The following is a 21,160-nucleotide window of genomic DNA, read 5'->3' as shown; positions in this document are numbered from 1 at the left end:
GTAGACTAAGCACATCCTTGCAGAAATGTGTATCTAGGCATACTCTGTTTCACTGCTGGAAAAACATCCTGGTGTATGAATACAAGGGATTGTCTGTACTACAGCACATGTGAGACAATAGCTTCAAAGACATTAAATATCCATATATGTAGTGATCCTTCAAATAAAAAATAATCTGGGTGCCTTTAGATTTCACATTTTCCTTTCAATCACCTTGTGGAGTTCAGCTAAGGAGTCTGCAGGTGAGGAAAAGACTGTCAAATGACTTTCATTGTCCAGCAAGGAGTGCAAGCCAAGATGAAAAACTTGAGCTAAATGTTTCAGAGGTCCTTCAAAACCAAAAGGCATAAAAAACTGCCTTACCAAGAAATGGCTTTAATAGGTCCCTACCAATGGAACCTACCAAATCTGGTCTTCAAGGTTCAGGAGCTTGGGGTGAAGTAAAACTGGATAGTCTAGGAGTGGCAAAGGTGGGGACTGTTTATTATTTTAAATTCCTCTTGTCTTTGTTTTCTCTGGCTTAGAGAAGTGAACACCACTCCTTCCCCCAAAAGCTTTTTGTGGCCATATATATATATATATATATGTAGCTCTAGTCCCAAGGCATTGAAGGGAAGAGTTACAGATACACCCTATTCAGTGTGTCATAATAGAAGAAGAGCGTGGGTGACCTTTCAGAACTGGGCTCTGAACGAATGAGGGTATTTATTATATGGCTTTATCCACAGAGGTAGAGGCACAAAGGAGTCAGCCAAAAGGGGTCAGTGGTGCAGCTACCCTGATAACTGTGACAAATGTTAGCCCCCTGCTCCCCGCCAGTTTGGCGTGCCAGCTGCATTCCTCACACAGTGTTTGCTCTGTGCCAGAACAGCATTATCAGCAATGTAAAGGACATTGCCAAGGTGCCAGGTCTTGTGAACCTAAAATTAAATCTCCCAGCTGGGACACACTTTCCAGGAAGACTCAATCTCTCTTCCTCTCCCCCCACCATCTTTCGCCTCCATTGGCGGGAGCACAATAATTATGGGCAGAGACAGAAATATAGCACTGCAGGAGGCAAAACTCTTGTGGATTTCAATGCCCCTCACATGAGCTGAAAAAAGAGCTAATGAAAAGGACTGCGCATCTATAGGTTTTGTGTGCACTGGCAAAGCTGAGTTGTATTAAAGTGGCCCTCATTTTTGGAAGTAAATGGGAAAAAAACCAAATGGTTCCCTTTGGGAAACTAAATTAACAGATTTTGGAAATTTACCATGAGTCACACTAAAAAAATGTGACTGCTTGTTTAACTCTAAAAACTGAAGGTGGTCAGCAAGACAGATGATTTCCACCAGCATAGAAACTTAGAATAACCTAGCTAAGAAGGGACCTTGGATATCACCTAGTCCAGAGCAGGGTTAGCTTCAAAGTCAAATCAGAAATGTCACAGTTTGGCATCTTTCCCTTAACAAAAAATGCCTTAAGGATGGTTTCTTGCACTTTCTTGTTCTTTGCAGACACTACAGGACCAATGACCTGGCCAGTGAAGAACAGACTCCTTGATGGTTTGATAATCAGAAAGACTCTGCACGCACAACTAGCAGGTTCTATTTTGTACATGAGATACTCAGGCACCCATCTGTGCTGGAAATTTGAGCCTCAAGGCAGCTGGGAAGCTTGTTTTTTTTCAATACCATGTCTCCCTATTGATGGTTGAGGGTGTTTGAATGTAGGAAACACTTGGAACTGCCTCCCCTTCATGCATGGGCACTGAATTTTTTTCCCCATATCTTTGCTCAGGGCTGCAGCTAGCATTAACTTTGTGCCTGGCTTGTCATTTTTAATTTCAGGTTTGCACACAGTGGAAGAGGAAAAGACTTTGGGAACTTGCCAAGATTCTCACTTTAAAGGAGCAGAAACAGGAAAAGTTAATGAAAGTGCTAAATAAAAATCAAACAGTATTTTCATATCACAGGTCTAGTGCAAACTCCATGGCTTGACTTACCTTTGAGTGTTGCTATACTGGGGACCAGCCAATAGCTGAGGGCTAACTGGGGATCTAGATCAGAGTGTTAATGGTGATCAGAGAGAACTTAAAATGAAACAAGTAAATGGTACTGAAAGGAAACCCACAGAGGGAAATACCAGCACAGCAAAAATGCACACATGGGCTTTTGGGGTGTAAACAGGTCTGTCTCCAGACACCCACTTGTCCCATATACTCAAGTCTGGGGCCATCAATAAAATGAATTATCAGCCACAAGAGTAACGTACATACAGTTTTGAGAACAAGCTTTCTCATGGGCTGGTATGATGATTTTAGAAAGTCTTTTCCTTGTGAGATCAAAATACATCTTTAAAGGTTAAATGAAACCTAGCCTTCCTCAAGCTGACATTTTTATTATAGTTTTCTACCTATAGTAGGAAAACATTTTTATCATAGTACCCATACCCATTTTTATCATAGTCTTCCAGTCTCCTTTCTCATACACATTTACTTGGGAGTACAAAGGAAAAAAAAAGCCCAGTGATTAAACTGCTTGATGTATTTTGTAATCACTTGCTCTATTCTCATGATAAGCATGGGATAAATGCAAAATTTGATGAGATTAGATGGGGTAGATAGATAAAACTGATTAGGTAGACAAAATTATCATTATACCAGAAATATCAAAGGCATGACTTTCCCCTAATATAACATACATACTATATTTGTACATCTCTTTTGTCTCTTACAGGGAAAATAAAATGCCTTAAAAATAAGCTTTGTTCCCACCATTTCAGAATAGATTACATTTGAAAATGGAATAAAGACTGGTAAACCCCTCCCCCTGATATTCCAGTACAAGGAAAACATGTTCCTGCCTAGTGCCAGACTTCCCTGGTAGTGGTGGGGGACAGTGAGTACTTCATGTTTCATGTGCAGAGCTCAGCAGCCTTGGTAAAAAGAAGTGGAACTTGCCTACAGAGTGCCCTTGCATTTCTTTCTCATCCCTGTCAGTTCCACTGGTTCTTACCCTGGTCTGGTTGGAGACAATAGGTACAACTCTTTGGAAGAATGAAGAGGTGTGTAGGAAAAAACTGATGGGAAAGGAGGCTGAGGGGCAGACGTAAGAGGAAGCACAGGCAGCAGCACGACTGTGACAGAAGGAAACAGAAGAAGGAATGATGCACCGGGAAATTGGAATTAAATTTGCAGAAAATTCAGAATGAGGAAGTATGAGGAAAGGAATCTTTCACCTCCGTTTCTACTCGTGTCCTATCTTCTGAGTGAGCACTCCAGTGCATTATGAATGAGGACACACAGCAGCACACAGAATTTCCCACCTTTATGGTCCTTCAGGATTTAAGGCAAATGAAATTAAAATAAAACTTGGAGCGAAGCAAAGGGTGCAGCCAACTGCTGAGAAGCAGAAAACTGAGCCAGAGGAACACTGGTTCTGGCCCAGGGTGGCAGCCTGTATATTTTTTAGCTTTTCTTTGATCTCTTTTTTGCCACTGTTTTGTTTATTATAAAACAGTAATACCACTTCCTACTGAATCTGGTGTGGCCCTCTTCTGTTCTGTTACTAGGGTCCCCTAAACAAAATGGTAAATGTGCTACTGCTTGTGATGCCTCTAATCTACAGCAATGATCTACAGCATTTTGGTAGGAACATGAATAAACAAATAAATGAGAATCGTGGAAATCAGGAAGAGAGGATGGGGGAGGAGGGGACAGAAGAAATGAAGTGAAAATTTAAAAGTAAAGAAGAAAAGAAGAAAAATCCAGAGTGGAATAAAGATTTGGAATAAACCTGAAAAGATAGCAATATTTCAAACAAATCTTTACATAGACCTCATAAAACTCACAATTTTCTGTAGTTCTTCAAACAGGTATTTAAAGCAAGCAGCCAAGTTAGGAAAAAAAACCTCAAACAACATAAAAACCCTAAGGAAAACCTTTGTGAAACAAATGGGCTAAGTTTTTCCTCATGATATATTTCAAAAGTTGAGAGGTTTTCTTTCTTCTTTTTCTCTTTCTTTCTCTTTCTTTCTTTCTTTCTTTCTTTCTTTCTTTCTTTCTTTCTTTCTTTCTTTCTTTCTCTTTCTTTCTTTCTCTCTCTCTCGCTCTCTTTCTCACTCTCTTTCTCTCTTTCTTTCTATATAGTTGATTGTGATTTGAGAGACAGCTTGTTTCTATCTGTGTGGGCTTCCTATGGACAGGATAGGAGAGGATATATACACCTGTCCTGTAGGACACCTACAGGATGTTGAGATTCTGTCCTTATGGAGAAGATGGTCAGGGCGGGAGCTCAAACAAGAATCCTGGGTTGTTAACTCCCTCCCAGGCTCAGAAGGATGGTCCCAGTGGGTGCTTTGAGGTCACCTGACACAGGGTGGACATCTGTAAGCCAGTCTGTGTCAGCTTGTCTTGGCCAAGGAGCACTCCCTGGACCTTGTTTATTCAAGAATACATCGCATATGGGTTGAAAGTGTTACACTACAATTGTGAGGCAAAACAGTGATTTTGAGTCTCTCCAGGACCCAGAAAGATGGATGGATGAACCAGCCTGTGGAGTGCAGGCAAATACATACAGTGCATGCGAGCCAACTCAGGTGAAAAAGGACTTGCTTAGCAAGTCAATCCTCAAATGAAGGAGATTAACCTTAAGAGGACACTGAGAGTTACAGAAGCCAAAAAATGTGAAAGTAGATTTGTTTTTTGTATTTTTTCCTTAATTTTTCCCCTGTGAATTAGAGACTGGGGAGGAGGGGGTTGTTTTCTTGGTTTTTTGTTTTGTTTTGGGTTTTTTTTGGTCTATTCCTTTGTTGGAAAATAGAGAGATTCTGAAATTTTACACCCTGTAATTTCTGCAGCACTCATTGTCATGGGAGGCAACAGACGTAGCCTACAGATGGGGCTCAGAATCTAACCCATGCAGTAGCTGAATACATGCATGCATAAAGACAGACTTTATTCAGGCTGCACCACAAATCTATAAAAATATGCCAGTGAAATTGCCAGCCTATCAGAAAAATTGGCACTGGAAAACAGCAGAGTTCCTGGCCTGGTGCCCTCCTCTTTCCACAACCTGTGAGCAAAACTATATAAACCTGTGTAAATTGAAAATAAGATTGTGCTGTAGTGAATTTCAGGATCTGTTGCATTGTTGTGGGATAGCAGGAAATTGTCCCAGGTAAGTAACATACAACACAATGCATAAGTCTTGGCAGACAGAGAGAAATAACAGAATTGCCCCTTGCCACATCATGCTCCAGCCACTGAGTTCAAGAAAGACTTACTGAGATAAAAGCTAAGAAAATAAGCAAGCATTAGCATCACAAAATACAAATGAGAAGCAAGGAAAATTCATTAAAGAATGTGAAGTACCAGAAAGGTAAATGGCTTTATCAACCATGAACTCCTCTGCAAAACGTATGTGACAAAAATTCTTCTTGCTTTTCCGAATTGCTGTTATATCTCCACACTGCTCAAAGACTTCCTGAATAATTTCCTCCGTTGCATTTTCTGGTAATCCTCCAACAAACACTGTTTTACACCCAGGAGGTCTCTCTCTTGTTGAAGGTGGCGGAAGATCTAAGTCAAAAGAGAAATCACATTGGAATACAAAATTTGTCTTTTGATCCATTGGCTCTATTCACCCCTTCAGTTCTGGGCAGCAACAGTTACTTGACATAGTAAAGAGGCAGAAGAGAGGGACAAGCAAATTAATTGAATATTGCAGAGATTATCCAAAATTGATTACTTGAATCTAAACCCTTTCAAGCTTTAGGTGGTACTTCAAACATTTATTCCTGCCGCTGTGGGTTGTTCTCCAGGGCAGACAGTAAGGTCTAAAAGGGTCTTTCTTTTCCCTGTACAGCCACACAAAAACCAGACAAATATTCTGTTTCAAAGCAGAGGGGCTTCTGCAACTGATTTGACCCTGAGCACAGATCTCAGGCTCTAGTGCAGTGCATTCAAAGCCTGAACTGCACCATTTCTGGCTCATATCCATCGCTTGCCACACTCACCAAGTGTGTGGGCTGTGAGCAAGCCCATGCTGCGTACCTCCTGTGCACTTGGGCTGGACACCTTTCCCTGGTATTAGCATAATTTCATTTCTGTCTCAGAGTACAGGAGCACAGTAAACAGAAAAACAAAGTGGGAAACACAACAAAGTGACAGCATGATGAAAACACTCTGCCGGTTATCTGTTTTGTCTTGTTGCCAGATAACGGAGCAGACGGCAGCAACAGGGGAAGGATAACCTCATTGTTTACAAGTGCTCATGAGGTGGAGCAGATAGAAATGCTACCTTCATGTATATAGAGAGAGAATTTATACACAGCTATATTGGAAAAACTATTAAATTTTTGAAAGCGGTATAAAAAATAAAAGCTCTCATAATGCTTCACCTTGTTTATACACAGTGAAAGTAATTCTCTAAGAATGAATATGACTAATATGACTTACTGTTTTGGCCCTTTAACAGAGTAAAGGAGGTTGCAACCTTAAAGTGTACATATATATACATACATACATACTCACATACACAACAACTTTGATTGTGATCTGGATACACTACAAATCCAGAGCACCTGATTATTTGCTTAACGTTCTCATTTCACAGAGATAGTTAAAGTGATAGTTAAAGTCACTGGTATGATGGCTCTGAAACTTATGGGGCCAACACACAAAATCAGGGTTTGATCTTGAGCTGGTATCTGAGTGGGAAGAGTTTTCCATTTGCACAGTCATAGCAGGAACAGGAGGGAATCTGGTCCCTGCTTTCAAAAAGAAAAAGGAACTCATCTGCCATGTTGAACTTTTTGAAAAATGGCAGGAGACAAGCTGCAGCCCCCTTTCCTTTCATGTCCCTCAAAAAGGGACTGTAGTGAGGCAGTTTCGGGTGCAAGGTACTGTGCTCAGGGGCACGAGCCCAGATCGGTCCCATCTAACTACAGGAACCTGAAGGGGAGTGCAGAGATGAACAGCACCATATAAGCTTTATTTTTTGTGACATCCTGATCTACAGGAAAGAGAGGTATATACTATGAGCAGTGTAGATCTTTAGGCTGTGTTACTTTTCCTTAAGTATTTTTCTTTTTTGTTCAAGCTTCATAGTTTTTTTTATGTTACCTTACAGAAGTGAATAAGGATGCTTTTATGCCATACCATGCTTTACACACAGAATAGACCTTAGAAGGAAAGACCACACATGCCTGTAATTATAAAGCATAACTGTTATTAGATAAAAAATTTAATGTAATGCATTTAGGAAAGTAACATTCTTTCTTCAGTTGCACTTACTTGGGTTTGGAGGAAAGAGCGTGCAGCTTTTGCAGTGAATTATTTCTTTGACTACAGGCACATCTGTTGGTGGTGGTGGCGGCACTAACCCCATGCCTGGTATCATTGGGTTAATTGGAGTGATTCCAGTCATCATGCTAAGGCTTGGATCAAAGCCTGGTACACAGATTGAATCTGTAAGTATAGAACATAAAATCCTGGCTTATAAATCTTGAAACTACCTGTTAAAATTTTCTTGCATGGACAGTTTGCCTTTAAGTCTGTTTTCCTTGTTTGTTTCACAAGCATCACTGTGAGAATTAGGAAAAGGGGAAAAGGAAAAATGGAAAAATGGAAAAGGCAGAGAAATAGGGAGTAGAGAGGGAGAAGGAGAGAGAAAGGGAAAGGAAGAGGGGGAGGGGGATGAGGAGGAGGGAGTTGCATTCTCAGTGAAAAAAAATAAACTACGCATAAAGAAGGGAATGTTACATAATCTAAAATATTATCATGACTGAGTAAAATATAGCACATTAACATGTAAAACCATGCACCATGAATATCTCTTATTATCTGGAATGCAATTTTCTTTTCGTAATGCTACTGTGGTGTTTACATTGCTTTCTGCCCAAAGTGTAAAAAGAATAGAATTTAACATTGATATGTCCTCTCCATCTAATTGTCAGACAGATTTATCACAACATAGCCTTCTCACGTAAGTGACCTTGATTTGCAAACAATACACAGAAAGATCCATTTCTGGCTGCTTTGTAGATGTCTAGTTAGGCAAGACTTCTAACCATTATACCCTGGAATATAAATTTACAGCTGCACAGAATGGAGTCTTTTTGAACCTTGGAATTAATTCCTTCTTGTCCTGTTATTTAATCGGATTAGTAGATTCACCTCAACATATGTACTATTAACATATACCACTACAGCCTCATAAAGTAAAATGCATATTTGGCAAGCATTTCTCTTTCTTCTTCCCGATCTCCTTGCCAAGACTTCTACACGTATTACTTAAAGCTGAAAGATTTACCGGGGAGCACCAGTGCTTTAACACCAAGAATTGTAATAAGCAGATGTTTCAAAGGAACCGAAAGCCAACTTCTGAAATTTGCTTTCGTTAAAAAAGAGGCTTTGGGTTTCTTGAGGCATAATGAATAAAATATTTTGAGAGACCGATCTCTTTGTTGGCATAACACTGCTGCTATTTGGCATCATCAATTATTTAAAAGAAGAGAGTTACTTTGGTGTTCTACAGTTTTTCTGCTGAGTTTTCTGGCTAGCAACTGGAAAGTATTTAATGATACGTGTAAACATGGGGTTTGGTAGCTCAGGAGCTTGTTTATTTTGAAGAAGCAAAGAGGGAAGAGGGAAACAACTCCTTCTCAAGCATTTTATACATACATATACACATATATATATATATGTATACATATGAGCTTTGAGCTAATTTTAAAAAGGAAGCATGATTAATGAAATGTGACCAGAGAGACACCAGTTTCTTCATCCTAAATCTGCTGCTAAGAAGCTATGTGGCCCTGGGTCAGCCCTCTGACCTTTCTGTATCTTCATTTCTGCATCTACAAAACAGGCATGGCAATACTCACTTACTGGCGAGTATTAGCCCACATTTTTATAGCACTTTGCAGGTGTAAAGCACTCAGTGGGGGCTGAAAATTAGCATTATCATTCCTGTGAAACATCCATAATCATCTTCTTCAGGAAGGACAACCGAGGACTGAGAAGTACTCTAAAAGAGCTCATATCTGTCTCAACTGCATGCTCCCTGTTCTTCACGCACTGACTGTGAGCCTTTACCACCTTCAGGCAGCCCTGTACGACAAGCGTAGCAAGTGCACAGTAAGCAAGGATTTGCTTTAGGCTTAGTGAAGACTAATATTAATGAAAAGTCATGATATTACATTTTTTTTTAATAAGTGGATTTTGAAAAAGGATTTGCTCTGGGTGTGATGCTTTTTTTTTTTTCAATATCGATGTATATACATTGCTTTTCAGATTTAGCTTTGAAACTTGGAGTCTGTCGTTTATTCTGCAAGATGCAGTGGTGGCCGTATATTAAATATTCATAGTGAATGCCAGGAGATGGAGTTAGAGGTGAAAGGGCAACACATAATTCAAAGAAATCCTTAGGCTATGCTAATAATCTCTGTTCTACAAGTCAGTCACAGAAGACCACACTTTGCAGCACTCTCTGGCTGTGGGTGGAACTCCATCTTTGTTACTTGCTGCTAAAACATTCCATAGAGCTCAGTGGCATGCAAAGCAGTCACCACGCTAGCACACAACACACTGTGCCATACCAGTCCTCTCCTGGCATCAGGAGATGCCAAATGACACATTTTGTCTGTCCTTCTGGACAAGTGTAGGGTCTGCTACAGTCCCAGCCAGATACGGAATTTTATATTGAATCCAATATCCACTGATATTGGATTCAATATCCACATTTTATATTGAATACAATATCCACAAAGCTGCAGTATTCTGAAACACAGATACAAGATGACGGACAGAAGGCCAAGTTCTCCCTGTCCCATAAGTACTTTCCAGGGCCCATGGCACAGCCAAGGAAAAAGGTCATCTGGCAAGTGCTACCACAAGGTGTATTTAGCTTTTGCTGTTCTGTCCTTAAGACAACCACCAGATACCTTTCAGCTTTTCTCCAGGGCTAGTGACATGAAATAACAGCAAACTCTGCCCAAACCACAGGCACATGCTCTCACCCAGAGCAAAGACGGCAGGTTTCAATAAGGTTCAGTTTTCTGAATTTTCCTTTGGCAGTGGTGCAGACACAAAGAAAAACAAATCTAAGGGAGATGGCCACAGGGAAACTCATATCCACAAACACTGCGAATCTGGGCAGGAGAGCTTTTAGGCTGGATGCTAATCAGAATAGATTTGTGAATTAAGCAGAAGAAAATTATTTGCCACTAATTCCTGGCACATGCAAGCAAATGTGACTTTGTAACTAACTTTGCCTCTGTTAAATAAGTACATGGCTTTGTCATCAGTTTATTTTACAACTAAAGTCAATCTACAAGAGCATGAGCAAAGTGCTGGGGTCCAGTCCAACACTCATGGAATGTCCTTCTAGGAGTGCCGGGACTCTGTGCCTTCAGAAGGTGACTGTGCTGAGGTATACTTAAGAGGACTCAGTCAATAATTCTTGATATTTAATTCCACATCTTGCCGGCACTAATCCAAGCCCTGCTAAGGTCAATAGTAAGACTACTGAAGGCACAAACAGATTTTTAACCCTGACCACGTTTAAATTCTCTGTCCTCTTGAATCAGTTGCTTCATTTTCCCAGTGTGTTAAATTGAGAATGACATGCTTTCATACATAGTATGAGCACTGAGAGGATGCACAGGTACCAACCGTCAAACATCCTGGAAAAGAAAATAATTCTCTTAAAACTAAAAATTATTATTATGTGTTGCAGTGATGGAAAATCCAGATGAATTTCTAAAGAGTGAAGCTCTTGTTTGGACCCCTGAAAAGACTGATGTTGCATGCATCTCCAGAGAAGACGATGAATGCCACCTGGATATTGCTGACAAACCATGACAAGGGACTATAGATGGGGTGTCCAAAGGAAATACTGGTCTGGACTCTGAGGTGCAGTGAAAAAAGAATGATAGTCACCGCAAAAGAAAGTCAATAAATTTGCCCCACCTGTGATAGGATCGAGAAGAATCCCAAGTTTAACTATATTAATGCTATTGAGTGGTGCAATAATAGAAGTTGGATATATAGCTCTTGTCTAGAAACAAGGGATGATCATCCATCAGCACCACCACTGCAGTCTGCTCCACGTCCTGGCAAAATGCCTATCTGGAGCAGGGCCAGGACACCAAACTTAGCAGTAGCAGGAGGCAACTCCTGTTGAACTAACTGGTAAGATTGTTGGTCTTCAGCATGAAAGAAAATGATAAGAGTTATGCAAGGATTTAAAAAAATAGGAATCAATCCTGCCCACGTATGATTTTTTCAAAAGATCTCCTTAAAGATATGATTATTAAGATGCTGTAGACTTTATTATGTTACTCTAAACAAATATATATATATCACTTTTATAAGCAACACATCTGAAGAGTTAAAAAAGCAGTATTTTATGCTTTCAGTGATCATGGCATTCTTTTTAAAGGGATCTATTTATATTTATGCAGTTAGGTAAGGGCTTATAAATTATAAAAACAATCCGGAAGAAGAAACAAAATTTTCATTTAAAAATGTTAATAAAGAATTAATAAATTAAATCATTAAAATGAAAAGCAATCAGAGATCATAAGGAACTTTAATACTGGAAAAGCACATGATCAAGTTAGAGTCCTTGTGGATACTGTACAAAAGGCTTGAACATTCACACATTTGTATAGGAAAATAAAAGTATTTAACATCAATATTTTGCAGAGAGAATATCTTGAAATGGAGAGGCCTAAATTTGGCAAAGCAAGCTAATTACTGTTTCATCTGATAAAGAATTGGCATGGTGGAGAACAATGAAAACCTCTGGAAAGCAAATATTTGGAATTGGCAGTAAGAGAGACAGTAAGAAAAACCTTGAACACGTAGAGTAGTTTTTAAAGCTTCTTTTTCTTTCAAGTGGAATAAAAGAACAAAACATTTCACAGGAAATCTCTGAGTCTGAAAAAACCAGAAGAACAAAAAAATTCCTTTGATGAAAACTACATTCTAACACAGTAAGTAGTGTAAAACAATTGCTTTTATTAGGGTCCATTTTGGAAGGGCAGGAACAACTTTGTCTTCCATAAAAACAGCCACACAACCTTGTAGAACCATCCTCCTTTCTTTCTTTGGCAATGGTTGCTGTCTGAATCACCTTATGTTTTTGCCACATTATTGCTGTGCTCAAGTAACAAGGATCTTTATTCCTGCCAGCTACGCTTCTGGGTATTGCACTTCATTGCCAATACTAAGTTACCACCATATTTCCACCAGCCCTTGTCACAAGGTATTAATCTGCTCAAAATCAATTTTAAGGGTATAATCCCCTCTACAATTCAGAGTATTAGCCCTTGGGTGTGTCTTTATGCTTTTTGCCTACAAATGAAAATTGTTTCTGTGGAGTTTTGTGAAAGCTGCCAAGTTGTACTTCTGTTGGATGCATAAGAACATCCAAAAAACAGGGGTTTGTGAGCACAAACATGGAAGGTTTCCACCATGGACATAATCAGCCATGAGGCTCAGACCTGCTGGTCAAACACGCAGATAAACTCACTTGTGAGCAGTGAAAACAATGATCTGAGCAAAAAGCAACTAACAGAAATAATAAATGCTGAAAAGGTTCCCATGGCGTGGGAGTGATAATTTTACACCTACAAAACCAGTCTGTTTTCTGCTTGGGAAAGCCAACATGAACTGAAAGCACTAGGACAGTTCTGGCAGCAGCTGGCAGTAAGTATATTAAGATGCTTCTTAAACTTTGCTTTCTGTGGAGGAAAGAAAAAGATCTGGAGACCAGATATTTGATCGTGCACTTTAGAAACATCATTGCTGAGTATTTTGAGACTGAATATTGAGTAGATTTCTAAAATTTGAAATTAAAATTTTTCTGAAAAAGAGCAAATCTAGTAGAGAATCTGTGTCCCTTATAACAAATACATATATATACATACATACATATATGTGTATATATACATATACACTATCACTAGAAAATAAATTGTTGCTATTTTTTTATTTGAAATAAAGAAAGTACCTTATTAGAGTAAGGGTTACTCTAAAAACTTGTATTTTTATCTAAAATTCTCCCTCCCAACTCAGCAGTCTGCCAGTGCCTTTATTATCAACTAAATCTAATCTTTTCCCTATGAGCAATTAAGAATGCATATTCAGCTGCCAGCCAGAGATCAAGGCTGGATCACTGCTTTCCCTGGTCATTCAATTCCCAACATCTTCTGGGTTTCACGAAGCTTTTGGTGGATGTGACTCGTTTGGCCAATATTTAGGGCTTCTCTCATCAGCATCTTTGAATACATTTCCTTGACCAGTTTAGACATCATTCAACATCTAGACTTCTCTGTCTCTAAAATAGATGCTGGATTGTCTGGTGAGATTCTAGACACATAGTAATAAACAAAGGTGGGGTAAAAAACATCTGACAGCTCCTCCATTTGACCAGCTTAGCCACTATCATCCTGTCTCAGGGCAAGGACCATCTGACTGCAGCCAGTAGCAGAAGGCTGGGGCACCAGAATAAGAAGTAAGCAGGTAAAGAGCAAAATATTCTTAGTTGATATACACTGAGTGCTTACATATTTTAAGTGATAGAGATCATAACTGAACAATGCTTTCTAGCAGGCTTCTATTCCACATAATCTATACTTTTTTACTAAATCCTGCTATGTACCTGCTTATATTTTGAATCCATTGGAACCTCTTTGTATCTGTGGCTTTCAGAGTGTGCTAGCAAGTAGCAACTGAGTTGGGAATTGTGCTCCCTTTTCTTTGCTAAAACAAGGTATTTGGCAGTTCCAGGTGCACCTTCTAGTTCTTCTATCCTGAGAAATCATTAATCCCTTATTCACCTTATCCACAAGATTCCAGATTTCATTTCTGCTTTTGTATTTTTCTAAGTGTTTAGCAAAGTGACCTTTGTCTCTGTGGAACTGCTACAAAGGAATGTGGATATGGAACCTCTTATTTTGGCCCCTTTTAAAATCATGAGAAGGTAAGTGCAAGGGCAGAGATGTCTTTGTAAGTGCTCCTCTAGTCCTAAGTCGTTGAAGAACTGAGTGCTGAAGATGTGGGCAGATGCCCTTACAGAGATGCTGCAGGAATACCACCAGTGAAGGAACATGTGAGCAAAGGACTCCTGCAGGAACAGCAGTAAGAGGTGCAGGATCAATGTTTGTGTGGGTGTTCGTGTGTGTGTATGCATATGTGAAGGTGTGTGGAAAGGAGTGAGTTGACAAGGGCCAGGAAATCAGTTTCTTGACCTCTGGCTTTCTCAGCTGGCCAGGGGATTCCTGAACACCACTCAGCAAGAGCTACATACTGTGAAACAGAGCCTGGTCAGTAGCAAATACAAGTCTCTAAGGGAGTTTTGACAGAACAGAGGGTGAGGGGGAATCCAGATTAATGTTTCTCATTAATAATCAATGAAGTTATAATTTATGTGAACTCTACAGTGTCTGCCAGACCCACTTCATAAACAAAGCCCTTGTAGCATCATCAAAACACTTGCCACTTGAAAATTATATCTATGAGACATATATCACTGGCAAAGCTTTAGGGCTGTATTATTGTACTTGCTTTTTTGAAGAAAGCACAGAGTCTGCACAGAAGAATAGTTTACAGCAGACAATCCCAAAACTTTAGATGTCATCCTTCAGAGCTAGTTATGCTGTAGCTGAAAACACTAAAAGCAAATCTGTCCTCCTCTTGATCCCTGCCCACAAAATCACTTGACAAACACTATATTTAGAGCAATATATATGACAAAGACTAAATTAAAGAAAACCACCTTCTCTTTTTAAAAGCAAATCATGAAGTGAATCCTGGTTCATCCTTTATTGCTGCAGCACTTGGCACAACAGAACCTCAATCTTGTTTAGAGTTTCTAATGCAATGCAAATAATAGGAGAGAATAACAAATAATAATAATGCAACAAAGCATTACCACAATGAATGCCACTCTCCTCCAAAGATGCAATTTCAACCCTGTTGTGTTAATAAATCTACAATGTCAATGTTATTTCTAATACTGTTTCTGCTTATGGATAGACACCGGGGACATTTTTACTTCAGACGGGTTTCAGGCACTACCTGCCCATGGTGAATTTATTCCGTTTCCTCTCAGAACATGTCTGCAAAAAAATACCTGACAGACAAGCCCAAGAGTGATCTGGAAAACTCAGGGCTTAATGCTGAGGGAATCTGATGATGGCTTGTCAGTTTTTAATGCCTGACAGCTGCATGTGTAAGAAGCTAAGCCAGGAAAAAAGTGACTAATCTTAGTCTCCATCCACAATAACTTCTCTTCCATGTGGAAAACCCTGTTGTTATTACAGCAGAAACATGTGGGGATGAAAATTGAAATGGTAGAAAACAGAAAAATAGCAAAGGGAAAATGCAAAGAGAAAAATCAAAATAAATGCAGGGAAAGAGATGAAGGAGAGGGAAAGAGGAAAGGACAACAGTATTGTCTGGACTGTCTGTGTCCATACCTTATCCACAGGCTCTTTTGACTTGTGCCAGGATTTTGAAGGATTCATGAGTTTATAGCACCTCACAACATCCAGAGTACTGACCTTCCCAAAGTCTCTGCTGCTTATGAACCTTTCCAGAGAATAGGAATAATGGGCTTCTTCCACCATTTCATCAATAAATCACTTCCTTGCATGGGGTCAGTCACAAGTCCATTGTGAAGAAAATAACAAAAATGCAAATCGCGCACAGAGCCCCTGGTCCTCAGTTAATGGCTCCTGAACTGGTTTGCAAAAATATGGGGCTGGCCAATATGCAAGATGCAATGTAATACACTGCCTATATGCTGTAAAATGTGCACAGCTCTTACTTCCTGACTTTCAAAAGTCTTTGTGCACTCACTATTTGCTGCTTGGGACAATCCTCCCCTGTTCTGAGATTTTTCCTTCCATTTCTTCAATTTTGTGCTCACTGCAATGGGCTATTTAGTAAGGTTAGCCTTAGCCAAACTAAGTAGCCTCTCTAAACTCCAATGGAAACTGTTCAGTCTGTCTGCCAAATGAAACTCTTCCTAAAATAAAATGTTGCCATGTTCCTTGAAAACAAGATCACCTTTCACTTCAAAGTCCTAGAAGATGAGAAAAGAAATAAATAAAACATGATTACACAGCCTAGGAACTGTTAATGGATTTTTTTCTTGCTTGATATCTAGGAAAGTGCTGTATTCCAGAAATTTGAGAGGCATTTGTACAGGCACAAAAAGAAAAACAAAGTTTATTGGAAGACATAAGCTCCTAAGATGTAAATGGATACTGAAAAGAAATTGGAGAAATAGGAAAAATTTCAATTTCCAGGCTATGCTAATATGGAAATATGATCCTTATAATAAATGAAACATAAAAAGCTTTCAGTGTGTAAGAGATGGTAAAATACCATCTTCTGGTTATTAATGTGACCTCAGAGAAAATGGGTGGAAAAAAAAATTCAGACATGCCATTGGACATTTTCCAAATGAAAGCAAAAGGGACTCATTTTTCTCATGAATCATGAAAGAAATTCTGGCTATTAAGCTGGAGTTACTGTGTGGATTCTTGAATCTGTGGAATGCATACAAACACTCTCCTTGCCTTTCCAGGGTCATAGGAGTAACAACAGCCTTGCCAAAACTGGAAAGAAGCTGTACAACCCAGAAAGGTGTATCTGCTGCACAGTCAATTTCTTGAAGAAACACAACAAAAACTGTGCTCTGACAGACTGAAGGGTCCTTCTAGCCCTCTAGCCCAGACACCTGCCTCCAACAGCAAATCCTTAATTTTGTTCAGTACCAGAACAGAACGATTCTAAAGTGACACTTCCATATAATTTTCTCCCAATCTCCAACACTCACTCTGTTGCTCAGGGACTTCCTAAAGCAGAGGAAGTTTTGTGCCTCCTCCAGGTTTATTTTTGGATGAAAAGACCAATGAGCTTTATTGCATGGGATGTATTTCTTTTGATACCATTACAAGAGATGACAGAAAGTTGTCCTGTGAAATCAGCAGGAAAATCTTGAGTGATGATATCTCAGACTTTTAACCAAGTTATTCTACATGCATGCTTCTCTTTTAAAGTCTGAGCAAATAGCCAAAAGAGAGATTTAAGCTATAATTTTAAATTATTATTCCTGGTACTATTTTCCTAGTCTCTTTTATGTTAAATCATTTAAATAACAGTGTCAAAACTCTTAAATCTATAGTATCTTTAACCCCCTGAGTAGTAGAAGAAGGTTAAGTATACTAGCTGTAGTAAAGTTTTGCTGTCTGTATATGAATGCAGTAAGGAATCTTGATATTTTGTATTATCCTCCACTAGAACTGTTTGACCTCCATACAGTTTATGGCAGTAACTTGTAGGACAATATTTGAATGCTCTGTGCATGAGCAGAATACATGCTGGATTTGAATTTGATTAACTAACTGTTGAGTAAGTAATAGAGTGGTACTTGGTGAATTAATAAACTGTTTATTGGTTAAGAATTAACCAAGAATCCTATCTTGAGAATACTATGCTACATAAAACACGATCTGAAAAGAATCCAGAGTTGAGAGCAGCAAGTAATGCTCCTGAATGTCTGTAGAAATAGCTGTCTTAGTTAAACTCCAATACACTATGGCAAAGCTATTTTGGCTAGATTTTTGCTATAAAAGCCATCTAGCACCTCAGCAACCTGAAAACACTCCTACGTGCTTAGGTCTCACTGCAAACACAGAGTCTTGGTGACTACAGCTCTTCAGGAACATGAGAAACCATTTATCTTTACATAAGCAGGTACCTTTGCACCCTTTTACCTCCCATAAGCAGGTACCTTAGCTAAGGGCTGGCTCAGGCCATGGGCAGCACAGCTCCATCCGGACCAGAAGGATTTATGAATTCACAGGGGTCACAGCCAGGTATGGACTCAGCACTGGGGAGCCACGTGGTGGGGAATAGAGTGATCTGTGGTAACAAGGGAGCTTGCACATAGACAGAGATGGCAGAGGATGTAATATCAGACACAACCAGCAACTGAAAGAGCAAGCACTTCGTGTTGAGGATGGGATGAAAGTTGTACGAACCAAGAGAATGGAAAGTGCTGTCCAAAGTACTTCCACATTCAAAAGAGGAAGAAGGGCAAAAAATTCTCAGTCATCTCTTTTCTCCAGCTTTGGATAATCCACAACACCCTCATCTTTGAATGGTTTGCAACATCCTCAGTTTTTAGCTAGAGACCTGCCAGAAGGGAAGATAATAAATTCTGCTAAACAAAACCAGAGTATGTTGCTTATCAAACAGGAGAGGGTTTTTTTAATCTTTTTCATTGTTAAACCTGAGATTTCACCCGTGTTCTCAAACACAAATAAATAAGTGAAAAATATTAATTAAATAAATGCTATAAACTTCCAGAGATTATAATTGCTTGAAAGTTCATGAATGTAGTATTGGGCTTGAGCTAAAAATATTTAGAATTATAGTTTTTGAAACATTTCTTAGTGAAGGCTCCCTTTGGCTACCTCCCACTTCTCAAATTTCACACTGTTTGAAAATTTTCTGATGCATTCATTGCAATTCAGGATTATGTTTCAAATTCCCGTTCCATCTATTAATACAATGATTCTGATTGTTTGTAGATCTTGATGATATAAGCACAAGGGACCTCTCAAATCTCTGAAGGGCCTGTTTTAGGCAGCCAGACTCAATGGTCAAATGGCCAGCAATGGTGGCAACTGGAGTACTCTTCATGGCTACTAGAGGAATCCCAAATGGAACACCCTTAACTTCATCATAAAGCAATTCCTCTTCATGCTATTTGAGTACAGTAATAATTCCATTGACCGCTTTAGAAGAGGCTTGACATTAAACCAGCGTCAGGAGAATGTGCATCATGCTAAGGTAGATAAGGGTAGTCCATATGTCTGAAAGCTGTTACCTCAGCCTTTTAGCAGACTTAGAAATTTCTGTGTGTTTTGACATCTGGGTCACAACCATAAAGCCTTCCAGCACATGTACAGTAATTACAACATTATGAATACATTTTTCAGTTCATCTCCGTTCCTTCTGTATATTCCTCAGAGCAGAAACCCCTTCTTTCCACCATCTGGGCATTTCTCTAGTACAAGGAAGGTCAGCAGCAGCTAGAGATGCCAGAATAGCCAGCTGCTATGTAGCCTCCTTCCCCGGGGCCTCAGTACCGGAGCTATTATCAATGGAACGGTGCAGATTAATAAACCTTGATTTTGGCAAATAGCCCAGGGGCACCAGCTGGAATGGGTTAAATCACCCTGAGGTTCTTTTAAAATACTCTGGGACCTGTGCAGGGCAGTGCACAGAACTGGGTTAATGCTTCTGGTCCCCAGTGACTCCTTCCATCTCTCCTGTCTCTCACAGCAAGGGGAAATGGATGCCTCAACTAATAATAAACTGGAGCTGAGCATGTGGAGAACACCAGGCCAAATATAAAACAGCTGGGGCTCCCTGGCCAGCCATCATCTTAGCTCAATCCCAGCATTGCCTGGAGTCTTCTGGAAAATACGTAAAAAAAAGATGAGTAAATAAGAAACTTCCAAATCAACCAGAAAAAAAAAACTGCAAAAAACATATTGAAACATGAGTATAAAGCTCTTATGTCTTGTCAAGGAATTTATTATGACATAGTTTTTATTTCCTAATGGACACAAACCTCTCAGCATGTTCTTCACCAAAAAAGGGACTAAAAATATGAGAAATGATTACAGGAGGAAGAAGGAATCTCCCCAAGAGCACTTGCATCTCTGTATGTCAAAAATAGCTTAACATACAGGCATTGCTCTTGTCTGTCTTTGTGGGTAAAAAAAAAAAAGTGATTTTTCACTTTAGAAAGTAGCAGTCTTGACAATATTCTTACAATGTCATATTCCATTACTTAGTTTAAAAGGGAAAAATCTTGTCTGAAAAGAAATCAGGAACTTTTAAAAATGAACAGCATACTAGAGGAAGCAGACTGAGACAGTGTGCACAGAATTAGCTCAACTTTTATTCAATCAAGGAAAAATACAGGTTTTGTATCTCCTGTGCATAACACATTTTAATTTAGATTATATTAGTGGTTGTGTGCAAAACTTGTGACTTAAAATTCTTGCTGCTAGAAAATTTCATCTGTAATTTCTGGCAGCCTGCACTGATGGTTCAGCTGCTAATATCGCAGAGCAGTGCACTAAGTGCGTAGCAATTTCACACTCACACACAGTCAAACCCACCATTCAGAAATGAAATTGCCCTTCTTGGTATTTACAATTTACCATCAGAACACTCTACATATGACAGTCATTAACAATACCGTCAAGCAAGACTTGCAAACACCAAGAACAGAAGACATGTTCAAACAAAATTATGTCAGACAGAGTTTCTTTCAAATTATAATTATTCTGTATCCCATTTTTAATGAAAATGCATTTATTTGTAACAATTGTGAACTAGAATATGTTACCCACATTAAGATGCTTATTTTGCCCCACCCTATACATTTCCACAGCTAGGGTTCTGTCAATAGCTTTATTGAAAATATTTTTTTTCAGAGGTTTGTAAGTCAACTGTAAAAGTAAGTTCCAAGATGAAAATTGGCAGAGTGCTGGTTGTCAGTTCAAGGATATATGATAGTATTGTTCTTAATATATCTTTAGCATATTTTTTCAAATATGAAAAAAAACCCCAACCCAAACCTCCTTCACTGGCTTTGTTAAGCCTTGTTTTACAAGATGTACAACTACAATCTCTGGCAGTGAAGTAATATAAAAATAACATAAAGACACTTGCAGCATGCAAATGTGTTGGGGATAAAGGTGTAGTTATATTTGAAATTCTGTGTATAATAAATGCAGCATAATTGAGCAATGGTCAATAAATATGGGTAATTATTTAAGACTGAAAAAAAAAAATCTTTGCTAAAGTCTTTCCCAAGAGGCTGTCAAAGAAACTGTGAAGGCATAAAGTGAGAGACAAGGTCTTGTCATGTTGATACAGGTCAGAAGTTGTCCAAGAGATGGAAAATCAAGAACAGGTACTAACAAACTTTCCAACTGAGTGGTGTGATTTCAAGTAATGTTAATAATTGTATTGAAAAGAGAGAGATTAATGTTACAGCAAAACATCCAACAGACACAGAGCCAATTGCCTGAAAAAAAAAAAAGTCTTTCTATATAAAAGGAATTTTAGAGG

At 39.1% G+C, this 21,160-nt stretch overlaps 1 protein-coding gene across 8 annotated transcripts in view; it reads right to left on the bottom strand.

Annotated features, from left to right (window-relative positions):
- ENOX1 (ecto-NOX disulfide-thiol exchanger 1) overlaps positions 1 to 21,160 on the bottom strand; it is a 362,929-nt gene that overhangs the window by 94,999 nt on the left and 246,770 nt on the right. For all 8 annotated transcript variants that reach the window (XM_068182225.1, XM_068182224.1, XM_068182223.1 and 5 more), the window contains 2 exons: positions 7,277 to 7,450; positions 5,354 to 5,560 (listed from right to left, as the gene is read on the bottom strand). In XM_068182225.1, the coding sequence (XP_068038326.1) occupies positions 5,354 to 5,560; positions 7,277 to 7,450 (381 nt within the window). The remainder of the gene's footprint in view (positions 1 to 5,353; positions 5,561 to 7,276; positions 7,451 to 21,160) is intronic.

Source organism: Anomalospiza imberbis, chromosome 2, assembly GCF_031753505.1.
Source record: "Anomalospiza imberbis isolate Cuckoo-Finch-1a 21T00152 chromosome 2, ASM3175350v1, whole genome shotgun sequence".
Taxonomy (NCBI): domain Eukaryota; kingdom Metazoa; phylum Chordata; class Aves; order Passeriformes; family Viduidae; genus Anomalospiza; species Anomalospiza imberbis.
Note: the sequence above shows the minus strand (reverse complement) of the source record. Positions and strands in the feature narration are given on the sequence as shown.